At 63.3% G+C, this 20,255-nt stretch overlaps 2 protein-coding genes across 3 annotated transcripts; both read right to left on the bottom strand.

Annotated features, from left to right (window-relative positions):
* Window positions 1-674: 674 nt before the first annotated feature.
* LOC142419687 (myosin light chain kinase, smooth muscle-like) lies at window positions 675-4,674 on the bottom strand. 2 transcript variants are annotated; one of them, XM_075522910.1, is made up of 10 exons: window positions 4,555-4,674; window positions 4,019-4,112; window positions 3,543-3,633; window positions 3,217-3,420; window positions 2,741-2,958; window positions 2,201-2,324; window positions 1,970-2,122; window positions 1,666-1,786; window positions 1,499-1,589; window positions 675-1,090 (listed from the first exon to the last, which is right to left on the bottom strand). In XM_075522910.1, exons 2-10 carry the CDS (start codon window positions 4,032-4,034, stop codon window positions 927-929), a joined length of 1,182 nt encoding a protein of 393 aa, XP_075379025.1. In that variant the 5' UTR covers window positions 4,035-4,112; window positions 4,555-4,674; the 3' UTR covers window positions 675-926. The 2 variants fall into 2 exon arrangements, with proteins under 2 accessions (XP_075379025.1, XP_075379028.1); XM_075522913.1 differs by having other exon boundaries at window positions 4,019-4,192; window positions 4,555-4,673.
* Window positions 4,675-17,977: 13,303 nt separating this feature from the next.
* Window positions 17,978-19,431, bottom strand: HEXIM1 (HEXIM P-TEFb complex subunit 1). Its single transcript, XM_075522865.1, has one exon. The coding sequence runs from the start codon at window positions 19,220-19,222 to the stop codon at window positions 18,290-18,292; it is 933 nt and encodes a 310-aa protein (XP_075378980.1). The 5' UTR covers window positions 19,223-19,431; the 3' UTR covers window positions 17,978-18,289.
* Window positions 19,432-20,255: the final 824 nt, after the last annotated feature.

Here is a 20,255-nt window from a genome sequence, read left to right on the forward strand (position 1 = left end):
ATGACGCAGTCCTCCAGGTGTGGCCTCACCAGTGCTGCATAAAGGGAAGAATCCCCTCCCTCCACCTGCTGGCAATACCTTGTCTAACACAGCCCAGGGCACCCTGCACCTTCCTTGCAGCAAGGGCACGTTGCCGGTTCATGGTCAACCTGATGTCCCCCAGGAGCCCCAGGCCAAGCTCCTTCCCAGCTGGGTGTCCCCCAGCACATACTGGTGGGGGGGGACAGGGCTGTGCACTTCTTGAAGGAAAGGGGCTCCCAAACACCGATTTCTGCCCAAGCTGCCTCCTTAGGAGGAGGCTGGAGGCCACACAGCAGGGTCTGGGCTCCTAGCAGCCCTGCTGCCACCAGAGCTGGCCCAGAAATGGAGACACCAGAGTCCTCAGGGCTCATCCTGGCTCCTCCTGCCTGTGGGTCAGGACATGATGCCAACCCACCTTGATGATGAGGGAAGACTCTTCCGAACAAGGGACACCAAGGGCTGCTGCTAGGGCCGTCCCCACTCAGTCCCTGTCCCCAGGGCCAGCATCCCTCCTGGAGAAGACAAGGGTGGTGGCCCAGGAGGGGGGAGAGCCTGGTGCCAGCTCCCAAAGGGTGGGAACAGCTTGGGCAGCTCTTTCCCACCCATCCCCATAATTCTTGGGTGAAAAAGGAGCAGCACAGGGAGTGCAGAGATCCTTGGTGCTTTATTGGTGACAGCTCAAGCCCAGGCGGCCATACAGACAGGAGCACTGGTTCCTTGCTGGGGACACAGGCGTGGCTGTCCCCACACCAGCACAAGGACACCGTGGGACCCCAGAGCTCACTCAGGGGAGAGGAGCCCTGGGGTCTGGGTCTACCCCGGGCTGGCCGGGTCAGTGCGCGAGCTGCTGGAGGAGGTTTCATCCCCATCGCTCCCTGCTCCTCTCACCAGCTGCTCTAGGTGGTCTAGGGCTGGGGTGGCGCGGCCAGGCTGACGCTGCTCTCTGCCTCCCCGGTGGCCACAGCACTCCCACCTTCCTCCTCCTCTCGGTCCGTCAGCAGCTCCAAGAAGCTGGAACCTTGGGGCAGAGACCCGGAGGCTTGGTCCTCCTCTGGGCTGCAGCCCAGGTCTGCGGGCAGATGGACAGAGGGAACTGTGAGGAACTGGCTGAGTTCAGCCTCCGTCCTCTGCTGGAGGAACGCGCGTGGCACCCGTGGGCCAGGTCCCATGGGGATCAGCTCTGGGTCCCAGAGATCTGGATCACATACAGATCCCAGCCCTGCAGAGCAGGATGCGCCTGTTCTAAGGCTGCGTCAGAGATGGCCCCTTGGGGATGAGGATGGCGAGGACTTTGGGGCACTGAAGCTGGTCCAGAGCAGAAATGCCACAGTAGGGACATGCCCAGGTGTTTGGTGGCACCAGGGCAGGTTGGAGCAAAGGCAGGGGAAGCTGTCCAGGAGCAGGAGTTGGGGGTGACAAAGCATAGAGAAGTGGGTTGGTGGGGTGGCATTGGGGATGATGCTTCAGGGGCCATCACCTTCCTCATCCTGAGCCTCTGACGCTTTCCTCTCCTGGCTCTGGGACAGCAAGGTCAGCCTGTTGAGGGCCAGCAGAGCTTTGCCTGTTTTCTGGAGAGAAGACAAGGAGCACTGAGCCCCACCAGAGCCATCCCCATCCCCACATCCTCATCATCCCCCCAGGTACCTGCCACTTCCGACGAGTCAGGAACTGCTTGATCCTCTCCTTTGACAGCGCCTTGGTGCTGCTGGGCTGGGGCTGCTGCAGCCAGGGGTGCAGCAGAGCCCCCGCGCTGGAGAGCCGGCGGCTGGGAGTAGACGGGGCGGTCACGGGGGGGCTTCTCCACCATCAGACCCTCAGCTGCTGGCATGGCCCCATGGAGCATCCCCTCCACCGACCGCATTCAGTGCTTTCCCCTGCCCGTCACCTTGGCACCCCAAAACCCAGCCCAGCTCCAGCTCAGCACCCCACAGCCACCCCCAGGTCCTACCGGGGGTCCTTCTGCAGCAGCTGGCTGATGAAGTCCTTGGCTTGCTGGGAGATGTCCGAGAAGGTCTCCTCCTCAAAATCCCACTGGGCAGCTGTGATGTTGCTCAGCGTCTCCATGTCATTGTCCCCCTGGAAGGGGGACTCCCCACTCAGCCTGGAGAGGTGATGCAAGGACATCAGTGACAGCTCAGCCCCCTCCAGCCCGACCTGCTGTCCCCAGGAGGCCACTCACAGTATGTAGCAGATGACACCAATGCTCCACATGTCTGTGGAGAAGTCCACAGGCTCAAAGGCAACCACTTCTGGAGCCATGAACTCAGGGGTGCCGTGCAACACCTTCACGGGGATGCCTGGAGCTGTGGAGAAGATGGAGACCATGGGGCAGGTGTCCAGCTGGGATCCCCCTGGGGCAGCCCAGCTGCACCCCAACACGTGCTGGGTGGATGAGCCCCTGCATCCAGGTGGAGCTGCCCGGGACCCTTTGCAGGTCTTGTTGTTCTCCTAGAGCATCTCTGGGTCCCAGGCACCCTCAGGGGCAGCGGTCTCGGGGGTCCCCACCTCAGGGGACATGCGGGTTTCCTCCAGAACATCTTACAGTCACCAGTAAGGCCCTGACCTGGTACCACAGGGATGCCTGTCCCAAAGGCACGGGCAGGAGGATGCCAAGCTCCTTGCTGACATGCCCAGCCAGATTGTGTCCCTCTGACAGCAACAGTCCCTGCGACGGTGACAGTCCCTGCCCTGGTCCCCCAGGACACCCCTCCTTACTCACCCAGCTTCCGCGCCAAGCCGAAGTCAATGATCTTGAGCCGGTGGCTGCTGGGGCTGATGCAGACGATGTTCTCGGGTTTGAGGTCAAGGTGGACGATGGCCTGGCCGTGCATGAACTGCAGCCCCTCCAGGATCTGCCGCATGTACTGGGTGCTGCTGGGCTCTGTGTGCTCGAAGTCATCGTCCACAATGCGCTCAAAGAGCTCCCCACCTGCCACGCTGGGGGAGGACAAAGTGCTGGGGACCCCGCTGGGGTCCACCAGCCCCGAGGAGCAGCAGCCCCACTGGGGAACCCAGACTCAGGTCTCTGGGAGCATCTCACCACCCACATCTCCAGGGTCAGCAGGTTCCCCATCCATCCTACACCCCAAACCAGCACCCCATGGTGCAGGGACCCCTCCCCACCTTCAATGGTCTTCCTTGAAGGGTCCAGCACTGTCCCCACCACTCCCAAACTTGACTCTCCCCCCCACTCACTACTCCATCACCATCACCAGCTCAGCGGGGCCCTGGAAGGCGGCGAGGCACTGCACGAGGCACGGGTGATGCAGAAGGTTCATGAGCTCCACCTCGGCCCAAGCCGCCTGCTTCTCTTTAGCCGTACGCGTCCGGAAATATTTCCCAGCCCGGATTTTGCCGGTGGCTTTTTCCTGAAGCCGGTACACCATCCCAAATTTTCCCCTGGGACAGAGCAAGGATGAGAGATGGAAGAGCTATCACCACCAGCCTGCATCCCACCCATGGCTGCACGTGGACAGCCATGGACCATCCCCAGGCAGCAGGTACGTGGGACCCCCACTTACTCTCCCAGCTTCTCCAGCTGCGTGTACACATCCGAAACCTTCTCCTGGCTGTTGATGGCCACATCGCAGTATTCAAAGGTCTCCTCGCCTCCTGGGAGGGATGGAGCAGGGTGGTCCATGCATGGATCCCTCGCGCTTTGGGGACCAGCTGCCTGCGCTCCCCCTCCAGTGCTTATTGCTGTGCCCCCCCCCCCCCCCAGCTCCATCCAGGCCTGACCGCCCTCCCCACACGGTGCGGGTGGGACTTGGGAGGGACATGGGGACAGGGGCTGCTGCTACAGGAGCTCCTGGAGCAGCCCAGCACCCTGCAAATCAGGGTTTGGGGCAAAAGGTGCTTTTAGGATCAAAAACCCAGGCAGAATGGGGCCATTAAACAGGATGGGATGGAGATTGGTGCTGATGGGGGGGTCACACCAGCACTGGGATCCCTGTGCAAATCCCGCACCCCCCGGGACAGGCCAAGGGCTCAGCCATACCTTCTGCCTGGGACATGATGGTGCCACCAGCTCCTCGCTGGGTGCCGGCGCAGTCGGGACGGGTGCTGGACACGGCCCCAGGCTCCTGGCAGCCCTGCGCCGGGACAGGGGTGCTGAGGCAGGCGATGCCCACGTGTCTGCTCCGGCTGCTCCCCAGACCCCTGCACCTTCTCCCTGCCATGGGAGACCACCAGCATCTCTCCACCTCCACCCGACCTCCTCATCCGACCCAAGAGTTGACATCTTCATAGGCCCAAAGAGACCCAGCAAGGGGCCAAACTCGATTTTAAAGCAAGGTCTCTTCTCCTCAGATGGGGACAACCTCTTTCCAGCAGCAACTTAAGCTCAAAGCCACCGTTTTTCTCATGTCCCGTCAGCCAGGAAATCCCCCGGAAAAGCCGCATTTCTAGGGCAAAGGACTTTACACACGTCCCCTCCCCGTTCCATCCTCGCGAAGGTTGGGAGGACAGGGTGATGACACCCAAGGGTGCTGGGCAGCAGCACCCAAACCCCAAGCCAAGAGCCACAGCACTGACCTGTCACCGTCCAGTCCCGTCCTGTCCCAGGCCACCAGCAGGTCCCTGATCCTTCCCGGTCACTGCAGAGCCACCAAGGAGCTGGAGGGGGGGGAGCAAGGGGCGATGCTGGGGATCGAGGACTGCTGGGACCGCATGCATGGGGAGGTCTCGGGGCTGTCCAGGCACAGCCGGGAGCATCCCTCCCGCTCCGGTGCTGGGAACAGCCCCAGTTCTCCCCTCCCTTTCCTTCCCAGCAGAGCGTTTCCGGACTTGGGGGATAAACAACCACCAGCATCATCGCTGAGCCCTCCCCAAACCACGTCCAGCACTGTGGTCCCAAACCCCCCCACACCCCATTTAGCACCGTGCAGGGTCACGGGTCTGCAACGCAGGGGTCTCGGCCAGAGAAACCCCAAGGGGGGCTCTGCAGAGACCTGACACACCTCATTACATAGCAGAGGGCTCAGCCCTCCCAGCACATACCCAGACCTTGGAGCCTCTCAGGAGCTAAATCCACCAGCTAAATCCTCCTTCCCCACCCATGGGTGGGTTCCGCAGAGGGGCTGAACACCCACACCTGCTCCCCTATGCCCAGCTCCACCTGCAGCCGATATCCCACCGGAGCCACCGCTCTCCCTGAAACCCATCCTGGGCTTTGGGCTTCCTTGGGTGAGCTCAGCTCCGGGTTCAGGGAAGCCGGAATGAAGGGGAATGGGGTGTTGCAAAACTCCTCCGAGCCCTGAGGTTTAGAGAAAAATGGTGTTTTCCAGCCTTTCTCCCCAAAAAGCAGGACTGTGCGGTCTCTCTGGCACCCGGCACACTGCCGTGCCTCAGTTTCCACTGCTTTAAAATGGGAATAATGCCGTGATTTCCTCCTGGAGCTGCCTCCAGATCCGGGGATGGGGCAGCGGCACCACGGGGGGACCCATCCTCCCCGGGGAGCCCCATGTCACAGCTTCCCCCCGAGCAGAGGGGATATCGCCCTGGTGTTACCTGCTGTCTGAAGCTGGGTCTCATGGGCAATTTGCGGCTCTGCCAGCGCCAGCAGATGCGTCAGCGCCGCCGCTCCCACGGTCGGCACAAAGTCCGCAGCTGCCGGCAGGGTGTCAGGGACAAGTGTCCCCAGCGACAGGGCAGTGGCAGGGCCACCACGGCCTCGCTGCTCACCCGTCCCCGTGACCTTGCCACCGGCAGGGCAGAGCCGCAGGATGGGGGTGCCGTGGCCGGGGGGTCACCACCGGCACCCCGTGGGCGAGGGATGCAGTGGATGCTCCCGGCTCGGCGATGCCGTCAGCGCGCTCGGCTCGACCCCGCTGGGATATCGACTGCCGTGGCCAGCGATGCCGGGGACGGGAGTAGGACACGGCGATGGCCTGGCTGGGGACAGGCGGCTGGGTGATGATGGAGTACGGCTGGCTGCATCCCGCCCGCCCCGTCTGCCTGGCGAGCGGCGATGGAGACGCGGCCGGGCTGATGTCTGGCACTGCCGGCCACGGCTCCTGACCCCGCTTGGCTCCGGGCCCCTCGCCGGGGCAGGATGAGGCCGTGAGGGCGATGCCGGGCTGCTCCCGGCACAGGGAGAGGCAGGATACGGCCCTGCCGTGCGAGGGATCCCAGCAGCCACTTGATGTCAGTGTTGGCCTGATGCTCGTCCCGGTGACGAGCGGCAAAACTGAGCAGAAAAAGGCCGGGAGGGGAAAAAAGGTTTGGGGTCTGGGGGGACCTGCGGAGGGGTGGCAGCACCCGCCATCCCTGCGAGGACGCGCCGGGATCCAGCGCTTGGCTGGAGGGCGAATCCCTCGGGAGCTGCTTCCCATCCGCCTCCCGCCCGTCCAGGACCAGCTGGGATGGAGTCGCGTCCTTGGGACAACCCCATGGCACCAGCCCGGAGTCCCTGGGGATGCCATGGGGCACCTGGGTGACCCCGCACGGTGACGGGCCACTGCCCTGGGCACCATCCGGACTCGACTTCTTGCCACCAACACATAGATATATTTTTTTCCTAGCATCCGATGAGGATAACAAGCGGGTCGGGGCCAAGCACAGCTCCGGGACGACACGGCCGTTCCCAGCTCCATCCCTCCATCCTACCTGGCAGCGCCGGTCGTTATCCCGCTCCCAGCCTGTAATTCCCACGGGAGCAGAGCCTGGCTCAGCCTCCCCCAAGCTCCCGTAAGGACAGTGTTTAATTTTCAAGCTCTAAACCAAATTTCCCCTCGATCTCATCTACTGGAGCATCCCCAGGAGTTTAAAATCAACAGCAGGAAAAGCCAGAAGGATTTTAAGGAGCGAGGGTAAACGAGCTGGTCCAGGGATGGACGAGCAGATCCATCCGTCCTTCGGTATTTTCCAGCCTTCAAAACGAACCTCGTTGCGGACAGCGCTTCGTTTAATGGCCACCGACCCCTGGCCCTTTCTTGCACCTTTGCTTTCGGGTTTGGGAAGGTGGCCCGTCCGAAATGCCCAGCGGTGCATCACCCGCCATGGACATCCCCGTCTCGTGCCTTATAAAATGAATTAATTAGTTAATCGTCAGCACTCGCACCCGAGCATCCATGGCTTCCCGCTCGGGTGACCAAGTTGTTCCCACCTGCCCGGAGGAGCCCTCGGCAAAGCCGGGATGGGATTGCCCGGTGACCCCCCCCATCCCCAACCTGCTCATCCTCCCCATGCGGTGCCCCACCGGCCCCCCTGGGTCACCCCGACCCCCCCGTCAGCCCCCCAGCCTTTGGGCTGAGTCAGGCCCCCTTTGTGCGGGGCGCTGGGCAGATTTAGCTGCCTCTGCTTTTTTGTAGGCCCTACAATAAATGGTGTTGCTGCAGGGTTCAGCTGGTGGACCTTGATGCTGGGTGACAGCGTGGCTTGGGGGGGGACGGGGTCAGCTCGCTGGTCCTGGATCTGGGCGTCCGTCTGTCCATGACCCCATTGTGCCTGAGGGATGGGCTCGATGACCCCGGGGGGGCACAGTCCCTGCTCCCCATTATCCCAGGGAGGGGCATGGTGCCCCCCCCATCGCCCTGGGGGGGCTCGGTCCCCACTCCCCGTCGTCTGGGGACGCAGCACTGGGGCCAGAGTGTGTGCACTGGGGCCAGGCGCGTGGGGACGTGGGGAACATGGGTGCATGGAGGACATGGGGACATAGGGACATGGAGAACACAGAGGACTTGGGGGACACAGGGGACATGGGGGCACATGGAGGACATGGGGACATGTGGGACATGGGGTGCACAGGGGACACGGGGACACGTGGAGGACATGGGGACATGGGGAGACACCATGGACATGGGGACAAAGGCAGGTACTCAGAGGACATGGGGGGTGACCAGGGGAACATGGAAGGGACAGAGGAGAGGTAGGGGACACTGGGGATGGGGGGGACATGGGAGCCACAAGGGCACACAGGGGCCATGGGGAGCAGATGGAGGGACAAAGGAAACATGGGGACACAGGGGACATGGGAGGAACATGGGGGACACGGAGGACATGGGGGCACACAGGGGGACACAAGAGACACGGGGACCCCAGGGATGGGGGCACGTGGAAGCCACAGGGGACCTGGGAGGGTCCGGGGACACTTGGGGGACACAGAGGCACACAGAGGGACATGGGGGGGCACACAGGGGACCTGGGGACAGATGGGGGGGACAGGGGAGACCTGTGGGAACGGAGGACATGGGGACACGTGGGGACACACAGGGGGCGTGGGGACACACAAGGGGGCACGGGGACGTGTGGGGACTTGGGGGACAGGGGGGCACCCAGGAGACGCGGGGACACGCGTGGGCCCCAGGGGACCCAGCCGAGGGGCCCCGGGGGGCGGGGCCAGGCACGGGGCGTGCCGCTTGTGGGCGGGGCCGGCTGCGCACGCGCTGTGGGCGGGGCTAAGAGCGGGGGCGGGGCACTTGCGAGCGGGCCGGCGGCTGTTGGGGCGGGGCCAGGCCGTTGCGCAACGCAGTGGGCGGGGACAGAACCGGGTACGCCGCGGTGGGCGGGGCCATTCCCGGCAGTGGGCGGGGCCAGGCGGTGGCACACGTGGCCGGCTCTGGCGCCCCGCTGCGCTCGGGGCGGGTGGGAGCAGCTTTGTACTGGGAGCACTGGGAGATGGGCGAGGGGTGCTGGGAGATGGGGCGCTGGGAGTGCTGGGATGTTGGGAACTGGGGAGCTGAGAGATGGGTGGGTGAGAGCAGCTTTGTACTGGGAGCACTGGGAGACGGGCGGGGGGTGCTGGGAGATGGGGAGCTGGGAGTGCTGGGGAGCTGGGAGATGGGTGCTGGGAGCTAGGTGCTGGGCACTGGGAGCTGGGGTGTTGGGAGCTGGGATGCTGGGTGCTCGGGTGCTGGAGAGATGGGTGCTGGGCACTGGGATGACAGGTGGGATGATGGGTGCTGGAGAGCTGGGTGTTGGGCACTGGGGTGCTGGGAGCTGGGACCTGGGGTTCTAGGACCTGGGATGCTGGGGAGCTGGGTGCTGGGCGTTGGGTGCTGGGCACTGGGTGGCCGTGGCTGTGGGAAGTGGGTGTGAAAGCTGTGCCAGCGCTGGGGGTGTTTCACATCAGCTTTGGCCTGAAGAGAGAAGTAGAGCAAAGCAAACCGCACAAGGTGACAGCAGGGTTACAGGCCGGGCTTTCAGGTGCCCTGGGGACAGCACCGGGGCATGTGAGGGCACCCGAGGGCACCCAACAGCAGCGTGCAGGCAGGGCGTGCAGGCTCTCCCCAGGGCAGGGCTGTGTGTCCCAGCCACGCCACCGGCTCCCCAGCCACAGCGCTGCCCACGGCACCCGTTTGCCTGCACCGACGCCGGGAGAGGCACGTTTGGGAGCTGGGTCTGGGCTTGGGGCCGGGTCTGGGGTTGTGAGGGCTGTTTGCAGACCTCGGTCATCAGCGTTGGGCTCCCTTCACCCTACCTCTTCCCCAGCCACTAAAGGTTTTGCTCAAGCTCAGGCCGGTCCCAACAAGCAGCTCCCTGCCCCATCCGGCCCAGCAGCCGCCCTGCTTCATTCGGGGCAGCGCTATCCCAGGGCTAAGGTGTGATAACCCCCCCTCCAACTGCAAATCCAGACCCAAAACTGCTCTGGAAGGAGCCATCCCCCCGTGTCACCGGTTTAAATCCAGCCTGAGGCACTTCTTCCCCCTGCAAAGCCTGCCCAGAGGCTGGGGGCAAACCCGCGGGAGGCCAGTTCTGCGAGATCAGGGCTGTAAAATGGCATCTGATGTCCTCAAAATATTCCTGAGAGGCGTGGAAAGGGCCACAGCACCCAGGCTTTTGGGTGCCACGAAGGGCAGGAGGACCCATGGGTGGCAGACAGGGCGATGGCTGTGCCCAGACCCGGCTGGTCGTGCTCAGCCGGACAGCTCGGGGTGTGGAGGAGGCTAAAACACGGCTGGAAAACACCCAAATGCATGGAAAAAAAAATCAGTCTGGGGCTATAAGACATAAAAACCTCCGACACCAGCAGCTCGGAGATCAGCCTGTCCCTGCGTGGGGTTGGCTGCCAAATCCTCCAGCTCCTCCGTGCAGCCTTGAGCCCTCGGCACCGCCGGGACCTTGAGCCCAGCCAGTTCCTCCAGCCCGGGGAAAGCAAAACAGCTCGGGAGAGGACTGCCGGCGCTTTCATGGAGCATGGAGCACCCGGGGGAGTGGGATCGCCTCCAGATCCTTACAGCAACCCCGTGGACTACCAGGGCCAAAAAATAATCGCACGTGGCAACCTCGCCGACACTCCCGCTGGTAAATGTGTCGTGTATAAAGTGACCGAGGGGCCGGAGCTGGGCGCTGGCTGACTTGGCACACGTGTGTGTGTGTGTGTGCGGCTCAGCTGTGCCGGGACGGCTACGGGCTGAAAGATAAGCTCAACGCCCCACGAGGCGTGGGTTATCAGCACGCCAGGCTGTTCCCCTGCTCCTGCAAACCCCTCTGTGCCCCCGCCTCGCGCTCTGCTTCAGGCAACAGCAGGCGAGGGGAGGGCAGGAGCAGGCAGGGGGGTCCCGTGACACAGACACCCGTGACTGAGGGGGCTGTTGAGAGGCTCCGACCCTCTGAAGGCACAAAAACCCAGGAAATGGGACAGGCAGGGAGTCAAACCCCATCTGCACAGTTGGGGACTGTCATGTCCTTTAGTTGCCAGTGCCACAGCTACCAAACCCGTGCTCCCAACTCAGAAAACCCCCCAAAAAGGGGGGTGCTCTGGCTTGTAGGGATGGGCTGGTACCAGGAGCACACCCGACCGCTCACCGTGAGCTCCGGGTGTGCCGAGGGGGTGCGAGGAGCACCAACCGTGTCTGGGGAGCATAGCTCTGCCTCCCTCCTGTCCCTGTCCCCCCGTGAAGATCCCAACATCTCCCAGACAGGGAGGGGACAGGGACAAAACCCTCCAGAGGGGGCGAGGGGCTGCACCAGGGCCCCTCCTGCTCCCTGGCACCGTGTCAGCCATTGCCATTGCCACCGCCACCGCAGACTGGGGCAAGCCCGGGCCTCTCGCTGGCTGCCGGCCCTGCCTGCACCTCCCGGCACGGCCTGGTGCTGCCTCCCCGGCACGGTGCCCGTCAGGGACGGGGAGAGTCCCAGAGGGGCTGGGGGCACCCGGTGCCATGCCAGGGGTGACACCGGGGAGCTCCCTCCCCAGGATGCGGCACCAGCATCACCAGCCTCGTTCACAGCCCACCTGGGTCTCCGCAAAGGGGGTTTCTGCCCCCCCACTGTCCCCCAAATCTACAGCAGGGTCGTACTGGGACGGACAGAGGGGGAGGGGTGGATCTTGCCCAAATCCCAAGATTTGGCCCATTTTACACCTCCCTGTCCCTTTTTCCATTCAGGAACAGCCAGGCCATTTCCAACACCGACCCTCCAGCCAGAAAACGTTCAGCACAATTAACCCCCACTCACTAAAACCGTAAACAACGTGGGGGGTGTGGTGTGATTTTGGGGTTTAGCAGCCCAGAAAAAAAACACTTTCTCTTTTCATAACGGCAGAACTTGATTCAAAAAGCTTCAGGTGCACGGGCTGATTCCCTGCATCGTTCTTCCCAAAATCACACAGGGACACGGCCTGGGCCCAGCCCGTCCCACGCTTCCCTCCAAGACGTCTGCCTTCATATGGAGAGCCTTTCTCTTTTGCCTTTATGCAAAATTTATTGCTTATTTTTGCCTTTTATGTGTCCTGATCCCAAAATACACATTATTCCCTTACACACTTGCAGACTGAAAACTCCATCCGCAACACCCACAGCTCAGCTAGCGAAGCCGCTTACAAGGAGCATTACCAGTGCCAGAGGCGAGAACGGAGGCTTTGGGAAAAATCCAAGGGAGGCACTGGGAAAAGCTCCTCATCGACTTTGCTCTTTGGGTCGCTCCCCTCCTTGAGATCCAAGATGGAGCCTAGGCTCGCCCTGGGAGGAGGAGGCAGAGCTGGAAATGGGCAGAGAGGCGATTTGGGGTGAGAACCCCCACCTCCCGAGTACGCTCAGCTCTCACTGCGCCGGCCGAAGGGGCCACGTTCCCTACGGGGAGACGTGTCTGCTAACCGTGATCCGTGTCTGCTAACTGTGATCCGTGTCTGCTAACCGTGATCCGTGCCTGCTAATTGCCATCCGGGAATGGCTCTGAAGGAGGACAGAGGCATTAAAGAGTTAAGTGCCAGACGGCTGAAGCAGAAAGCCTGGCCTAGAGCTGGGCACCCTCCGTGAGCCCGGCACCCTGCCTCGGAGCTGGGGCCCCCCCTGCGAGCCGGGCACCCCCCTTGGAGCCAGGCACCTTCCCGCAGCCGGGCCCCCGCCCCGCGCAGGCCGCTTGAGCGAGGCCTCGGTGCCCCGTGCCACCGCCGGGCCGGGCAGCACCCGGGGCCGGATTTCAGTGTCTCTAGCCCGGCCAAAAACCTCCTCCCCGGAGCCCGACGGGCCCTGCCCGCCCAACCGAGGCGCTGCCCTCGCCGAGGGGCTCCGGGGAGCCCGGGGAGGGCCCGCAGCGCCCGGCCCCCGCCGCCCTGCAAGGCCCCCGGTCGCACCAGGGCCTGCGGGCGGCGGGAGCGCGCCCCGCCGCGGCGGAGGCCTCGGCTGGGGTCCCCCCGCCCCGCGGCGGCCGCAGGGCCGGAGCGCTCGGCAGCGCAGGCCGGGGCGGGGGCCCGGGCCGGTTCCCCTCCGCCCCCGGGCGGCCCCGCCCACCCGTCGCCACGGCAACGCGCCGCGCCGCGCCCGGATGCGGCGCTCCCCGCTCGGCATCACGGGACAGCGAGTCCGCGGCCGCCCTGTCCCCGCCGCCCTGCCGCGGCGGAGGACTACAGCACCCATAAGACCTCGCGGCGGAAGGCGCGCCCCTCCTCTTCCTCTACGGCTCTCGTTTCCATTGGCTCTGCCAAGCCGTCGAGCAGCGGCACGGAGGTGCCTGATTGGCGGCAGGGCGGCAGGGCCGAGGCGCCAGCTATGGCGGCCGAGCGGGCGGTGGGGGAGCGGCGGCCGCCATTTTGTGTGTGTGGAGGCCGGCTCCGGGCCTCGCTGCCCGCCGCGGAGGCGGGGGTGCGCGGCGCGGCGAGGCCGGTGAGCGGCCGGGGACCGGCGGGGGGGCTCCTCCGCGGCGCCGAGCCGGGAGCGCGGGGCGACCCGGCCGGGCCTCCCTTCCCCGGGAGCGGAGCGCGGGTCTCCCCGCCGGCCCTGAGGTGGGCGGCGGCGCCGCGCCCGCCACCGGCCGCTCCCCCTGCCAGGGCTCCGGGGACGGGGGGGGCTCCTTGCCGGGAGCGCCTCGCCTGGAGCCGGGGGAGGCCCGGAGCGGCGCCGGGGCCTCGTCCGGGGGCACCGCGGCCTCCTCCCGGGGTCTGAGTGCGCGGTGGGGCGGGCGGAGGCCCGGCCCGGCCTTCCCCGCCTCGGGCTCCGCGGGTTTTCATGTCGTGGCTCTGCTCGCAAGCGGCGCCTCGGCTCCGGCCTCACCTGTAATGCTGGGGGTGTGTGTGTGTGTGTGTAACATTTTTCTAGCAAAACCCGCGTTAAACAGTATTTAAACGTGGCTCGACAGCAGCAGCCCGGGCTCCCTGCAGGGCTGGCTTCTGACTGACCCCCGGCAGGAGCAAAGTGGGGAGGAACAGCGCAGGTTTATATTGAAAGTGATATTTGGGTTAGGAAACACGTTTTCTGGAAGGGTGAAAGCTGGTCGTTGTCCGCCGTGCCATTGCACTACACCCTTTTAATACACTGCGTCGGGGGAAAAAATAATCCCTCGAATTTAATCCTTTGTTTCCCACATTTCAGCCGGATCCCTGGAGGGGGTTCTCCCTGGCTGGATCTAGTGGATCGCAGTTAATATGGCCTCCCCTCGCCTGCTGCCGTCTACCGAGGCAGCAATTACTGCTGTGGTGCTTGGAGAGACTTAAAAACAAAAGCGTTTGCCTGTTGCCGGGGCTGAAGGGGTAACTTTTCAAGCTGATAATAAACTGAAGCGAACCTTGTCTTTGAGTTATAAATGCCACTCCTCCGGCTGGTGGAAATGAGGTCTGTGGAAATAACTGAGGGGGGTTTTTTTCCTGTGCATAGTCAAAAAAAAAAAAAAGCCTGTTTTTCTAAAGAAAAAAAAAAATCTTTTTTTGGAAAAAAGTTGGTGCCGGGGAGTTTTTGAGCTGACAGCCTCTGCGCTCGCTTCTCTGCTGAGCGGTGAGCCTGGGCTGAGTTCCTGGTTGCGGTGCAGGCCGAGTTTCTTTAGGCGAGTGCCTCAGCCACGTTTTCTTCCTTCTGCGAAAGGCAGCTAGCGCCGGCTCATCCCCCGGTGTTACCGGGACTTGCTTTGGATGTAAAACAGTGAGATTTTGGAGGCTTCTGGTATAAGTGCAGATTGTGCTGTCAAATGTGGACTGTTCAGTTAAAAAACAGATTATTTTACATGTATGCACTTTGTGTTCTTTTTTTGAAGAAGACGCTTTGTTACGACTCTGCTGACAATTTTTGACTCACACATTGCTTTATTAGGTCCTGAACTCCAAAGCTTCATATTTTCATAAATTGCTGCATTATAAAAGCTGGGAGGTTTGTCGTCGTGTGTGTCTTTGCATGCGCACGACAGCTGAAGGTCTAATTTCAGGTTGATTTTGCCAAACTAATCAGGGTTACGCTTAGTTCAAGCCGGATGCCTTGCACCTACCCGGGTTGTTCGAGGGTTTGTTGTAGGGTGGGACCAGGAAGGGAGCGAACACGAAGGGCCTGATCCTAACAGCCAGGGTTTGGTATGTTGCAGATGGACCAAAAGCCGCCAGCTTTTCGGCGATGGCCTCGTCGGCGAGCGCTGTAAAACCCTTCCGTGTGCAGGGCTCACCGTGCCACAGATTCGCCTCTTTTATTAACAAAATGCCGCTTACCTTGCCACACGAGAGAATCGCCAGGATATCCCGAACAGCTCTGTAAGTATATCCTTGGAATGTAAAGCTAACGAAATTAAATGCAATTAGTGCAAGCTAAGTCACAGGCAGGACAACAGCGTTATTGTTAGCACCGTGTCCCTGCTTTATAAATCCTGGAACATCAAACAGCCGGGTTTAACGGACTGCGGGACCTAATTGCCGTGCCGGTGAGTACCAGCAACCTGCTCCTTGAACCTTCTCCAGACCGTGAGGGGAGGCGAGCTGCACGTTCCCTTCAGCCGGTGTTAAGGGGCAGGATTCGGGTTTCACTTCACACCAACATTGCGGCATTAACGGGCAGTTAAGATGGACTACTTCCTTTTTTTTTTTTTTTTAAATTTTCTTGCAGCCAGCAGCGCTTTCAGGGGACTGGCCTGTCCTTACACCGCTTCGCCCCTGCGTCGAGGAAGAATGGCTGTAACCGCAGGTGGGGTATTTTAGTCCCCTTTTCTTTTGCGTTCGTGCAGTAATTTCTGCCTCTCCCCAGGACAGAAATACGGTCCTTTCCTCAGCAGGTGGGAAGCCCTTGCGAGGGGAGGAACTGTGAAAGCCCTTTAGCCAAGAGGGTCCCTCTACTCCCCGTGTTCCCGAGGCTGCTTGCCGCAAAGCCGCTGTCGGTGGTGTCCTCCCGCAGCCGGCAGAGCGGCGGTGAGCCTCTTCCTACCGCTCGGCCCCGCAGTCGGGATGGGCAGGAGCTCCGACAGGCAGATTCCTGCCGCCACGGGCTCCGCGCCGAGGCGCAGCCCGTTCGGGGAGATCAGGGGGTGCTGCCGTGCCAGCGGCGTTCCTGGGCTCGCTGGAGGAGCCGGAATAAAGGCCAGTTGGCTCAAACAACCCGGGAAAGACCAAAGCGGTGGTAGGGAGAGAAGGGATGTGCTTCAAAGGTTTGGCAGGCGCGGCTGCCTTGCCCTCCAGGGAGGTACCTGCCCTCGACTAGTTAAGACAGCGCGCTGCCTTCTTGTCAGGAGGGACTAATTGCTGCCCTTTGATACCACATCACAGCCAGGCTGGGGCACCTTTATCTCTGGTGATCTCTTAAGATTTTATTTGTTCCTCTCAAACGGTTGAGCTGCAGTCCAGCTCATCTCTTCTGGACCGGCTCCGAGCCCGGCTCCAGGCAAAGCTCGCAGGGAGGCTCAGGCGGGCGAGCTCTCCCCTCGGCCGGGGAGGCGAAGCGCGGACGAGCTCCCTGTCCGTTACTGATCCACTCGGAGGTTTCAAAGGTCCCCAAATGCCGTCAGTCCGCCTCTGCCAGGAGGTTTGGACGCGGGAGCTGGAACGAGCCTTTGCAAGGAGACGTGCCGTTCTTAAACGCCTCCTGAAGCGGGGATCGGGGGTGACCTGGTTCGTATGAAGACTCGTCTTTGTTAAAACAGAGAACAGAATAAAGTAGGAAGAGTTGGTGGGGTCACAGCAGGTTGGGGAGTTGATCCTTACAGTACTTTTAGGGGTTTTTTAAGTTCTGTTTGTTAAAGCATGTGCACATCAATCCAATGATTTATTCCTAGGAGTTAAATGTAACACGTTTGGGGTAGGTAGATGGAGGACAAACCCTGTGGGTGCACTGAACCTGGTAACAGCCATCGCTCTGTGACAGCCATCGTGCTACATGGGACTAATAATATCTCCTGATACTAAGTTTTTCGCATCAAGCAGGTGCTGAGAAATACATTTCATAGCGCTGGTGAAGTGCAGCACCCACTGCCGGAGTTAGTGCCGTCGGACACGCGCCTGCGGTTGTCCTGCCCCAGAGGAAAACGAAAACCTCGGGCAGCACGGATACGGAGTTGCTCGTTTGGGCAAAGAAATCGCTGGAAAGAAGCACCCGGGATGAACGAGGAGGACCCGGGGTTCGGTGCCGCTCTTCCCAGCCAGCGAGATCCTGATTAACTCGTTACCTCTCGCCGTGCCTTGCTGCCGGTCTGGCTCGGGGCGGCGCGGCTGTGCCTCCCTCCGCAGCCGCACCGGGCGCTGGCTCTGCCGAATGATGTCATGGCAGAGGGGAAGGGAGCGCGGGCGGCTACCGGGCTCTTGAGCAAGTAGCCCTCGACTAGTTTCCTTTTTTCCTCCCCATCGCTGCCAGCGTACACCCCAGAGCAGGTTGGGTTTTGCCAGGCTCGTGTTAAACATCTGGTGTGATCCTTAAAGCCGAGTCCTTCGGCCGCAGCCGCCTCAAACCCCCTGATTCGTACAAACCCGCCTGCGCTGCCCACCCTGCACGGAGCAGCGCCGGGGCCACCTTTGTCTCCTCCTCCCCTAGGTCTGAACCCCTCGATTTCCTTACAAAAGGCTGTTTCCCCCCCCTGTAGCCTGAGGGGGTTCCCCCAGCTGCTCCCCTGGCTCCCCAGGTACGAGTTTCATTAACGCACTCCCAGTTTTGAGCCCGCGTCCTTCGGTTACGCCACCATCAGGCCCCTCCAATACTTTGCCCTTTAATTTGCCTGTTTTCCCCCAGAGAACCCCACAGACCACGCAGCTGCCTGGAGCTTCTCCTGCTTTTTTCGTCTTCTCCTTCCCGGCTCAGGTACGGCAGCAGGGCAAGGAAAGGTTCAGCCCTCACCTTCGCCTTCCACCGATCCCTCCTCGTCAGCCATTTCACAGGCCAAGTGCTGACTACCAAAACTTTTCCCTGGGCTGCTCCAAAACTTTAAGTTTTTCCCTCACTTGTAGCATAAAGGACATTTTTAGGCAGTTTTTGCCCTGATTTCAGCTGACTGACCTGGGTTCCTACAGACCTGGGAGGAAACCGAGTTAGCTTTAACCGAGCCTTTAGGCAAACAAATCTACTTTAGCTTATTAATACATGAGAGAGGTGTCAGCGGTGTCCATTATCCACACGCTATCGAGAGCTGTTATCCCTCTTCCAGGGATTTTAACTATTTCAGCTTGCGGAGCAGGATTAGAATTTAAAAAGCAGGGGTGGGGGGGGGGAAGGGGTTAAGCAGGAAATTACAGCTAATTTTAATCAAGCAATGCCATAGACCAGTTCTAACATCGTGAAAATAATTCAAAATGTATTCCGTTCTGGAATGTCATTCTGAATATTTTCTAGAAATCACACCGAAACGGTTACAGTTACAAGTAATTAAATTTATTAGACCTCTATACTTTTTTATAGTCAGTTTTGGCCAATTTACAGCTTTCCTGGGGATTTTTTTTTTTTTTTTTTTTTGGTTTAGACACAAAAAAAAATTAAAACCATGAACCCAGCATCACCGACACACCAGCCCCCCCTCGCCCCCCACGGCCACCTGAGGCGGGGGCGGCCCCGCTCCCCGGCCGCGCCCTCTCCCCGTTGACCGGGGCCCCGGCGCCTCTGTCCCGGCGCGGGCGGTCGCCCCCCGCCGCTGTAAAAAGCCCCCCCGTCCCCCCGCCCCAGCGTCACTCCCCCGGCGCGCAGGGGCCCTTCTCCTGCCCGGGCCGGTCCTTCTCCTTCAGCAGCTGCAGGTTCTCGGCTCGCAACCTGTCCACCTCCAGCTCCAGCTGCCGCACCCGCGCCGTCTCCGCCGACTCCCCCCCGTGTTTTTTGCTCTCCATCCTCAGCCGGTTGTTCTCCTCCTCCATGCGGGAGAGGCACTTCTCCAGCTCCAGGTACTCCTTCACCAGCTCCTGCTTGCTCATGTTCTGCAGGCTCTCCACATGGTACCGCTCGTAGGTCTCCGAGAAGTCCCTCTGCAGAAACTCGCTGCCGTCCCCCCCCATCCCGTCGCTGCCCCCGTCCTCCTCCGCCGCCTCCTCCAGGAAATCCTCCTCGCTCGTGTCGTCCGACTTGGCGGCCGCTCGCCGCGGGTACAGCCCGGTTTTCAGGTCGGGCTCCTCTTGGTCGTGGTCCTCCATGAGGAACTGCGTGGTGTTGTAGGGGGCCACCGGCTGCCCCTTGGCGAACATCTCGGCGCGCAGCCGGGAGGCGCGGAGGCTCTGCCGCTCGTCGAACTGCTGCTTCTCCTCCCAGCTCAGCTTCGAGTAGGGCTTCCAGCGCCGCTTCTTCTTCGACGGCCGCCGACGGTGCTTCTTCTTCACCGGCCACTCCTCGGTGCGTCCCGCCGACGACCGGTACCGCGGGCCCAGGCCGGGACGCGCCGCTCCGCCCGCCGCCGGCCGCCCCTCGGCGCCGCCCGCGCCCTCCGCCGCCGCCGCCTCCTCCGCCCCGGGGGCTGGCAGCCGCCCGGCCTCGCCGTCCGCCGCCGGCGCCTCGCCGCGCTCGGGCTCCGGCGGGGGCTCGGGCTCGCCCGGGGGCTCCGGCTCGCAGCCGGGGTCCGCTTCGCACCGGGACTCCGGCTCCGGCCCCGGCTCGGCGGGCGCCGCGTCGGCCATGGCGCTCGGCTCCGCTCCCTCGGGGACGGGCGCTACCCGCGCCGCATGGGGCCGCCCCCCGCTCAGGCCGCCCGGGCCATGGCGCGGGGCCGAGGCCCCGGGGGTCACCGCCGCCGGTCGCCGAGGGGTTAACGCCGCCGGGCCCGCCCCCCCGCGCGCATGGCACGCGCCGCCGCCGCCTCCCCCCGCCGCGCCCCGCCCCGCGCTGCCACCCGCCGCCACCGCCGCCTGCGCCCGACTGCCGCTCCCCGCCCGCTCCCCCGCCTTATGTACCCGCGCGCGCCCCGCCCCGCCCCGCGCAGGCGCGCTGCCCGCCCCGCCCCGCGGCACGCCGGGACCCGCAGTGCCCCGCCCCCGCCGCGGCCCCGCCGCGCGCCCGCCGCCGCCACCGCGGCTGCCCGCACGCGGGCGGTGCCGCCCCGCCGCCAATCGGCGGGCGCGGAGGGCGGGCCCGCCCGCCGGGCCCCGCCCCCTGGCCGCTGCCGGGGGCGGGCCGCGATTGGCCGCGCCGGACGTCGGTCGCGCGCGGCGCCGCCAATCCGGGGGGGGCGGGGGCGGGGGCGAGGCCGGGCCGTACCACGCGCGGAGGGGCGCCCCCCGCACGCGGGGCCGCGCGCGCCGCGCGACCTTCAGGGCCGCGCCGAGGGCAGCGCCCCCGCCCCCCCTCCCCGCGGCGAGCCCGTGGGGCGGCCCGAAAGGAGTCCCCGCACGGCGGAGGAGTCGCCGGGCCGTTCCGCGGCCCGGTCCGCGGCCCGGTCCGCGGCCCGGTCCGCGGCCCGAGGGGCTGTAACGGGCCGGGCGGCGGGGAGCTCCCGGGGGGGGCGGCGGGGCGGGGGGGCGGCGGGAGCAGGGGGCGGGCGGAGGGATCCCGGGGCTGCGCTGTCCGCGGCGGCTGCTGCAGCCGCGCGGAGGGAGATGTAAACAAACCTGAGCGGAAAGAAGTCCGTCCTTAAAGGCACCGCGTCCCTTTTTTAAGGGGCGGCGCGGAGCTGCGCTCCCTGACGCCCGGGTCCGCCCGCGTCCGCGGTGGGGG

The sequence above is a fragment of the Mycteria americana genome, chromosome 22 (assembly GCF_035582795.1).
Source record: "Mycteria americana isolate JAX WOST 10 ecotype Jacksonville Zoo and Gardens chromosome 22, USCA_MyAme_1.0, whole genome shotgun sequence".
Classification (NCBI taxonomy): domain Eukaryota; kingdom Metazoa; phylum Chordata; class Aves; order Ciconiiformes; family Ciconiidae; genus Mycteria; species Mycteria americana.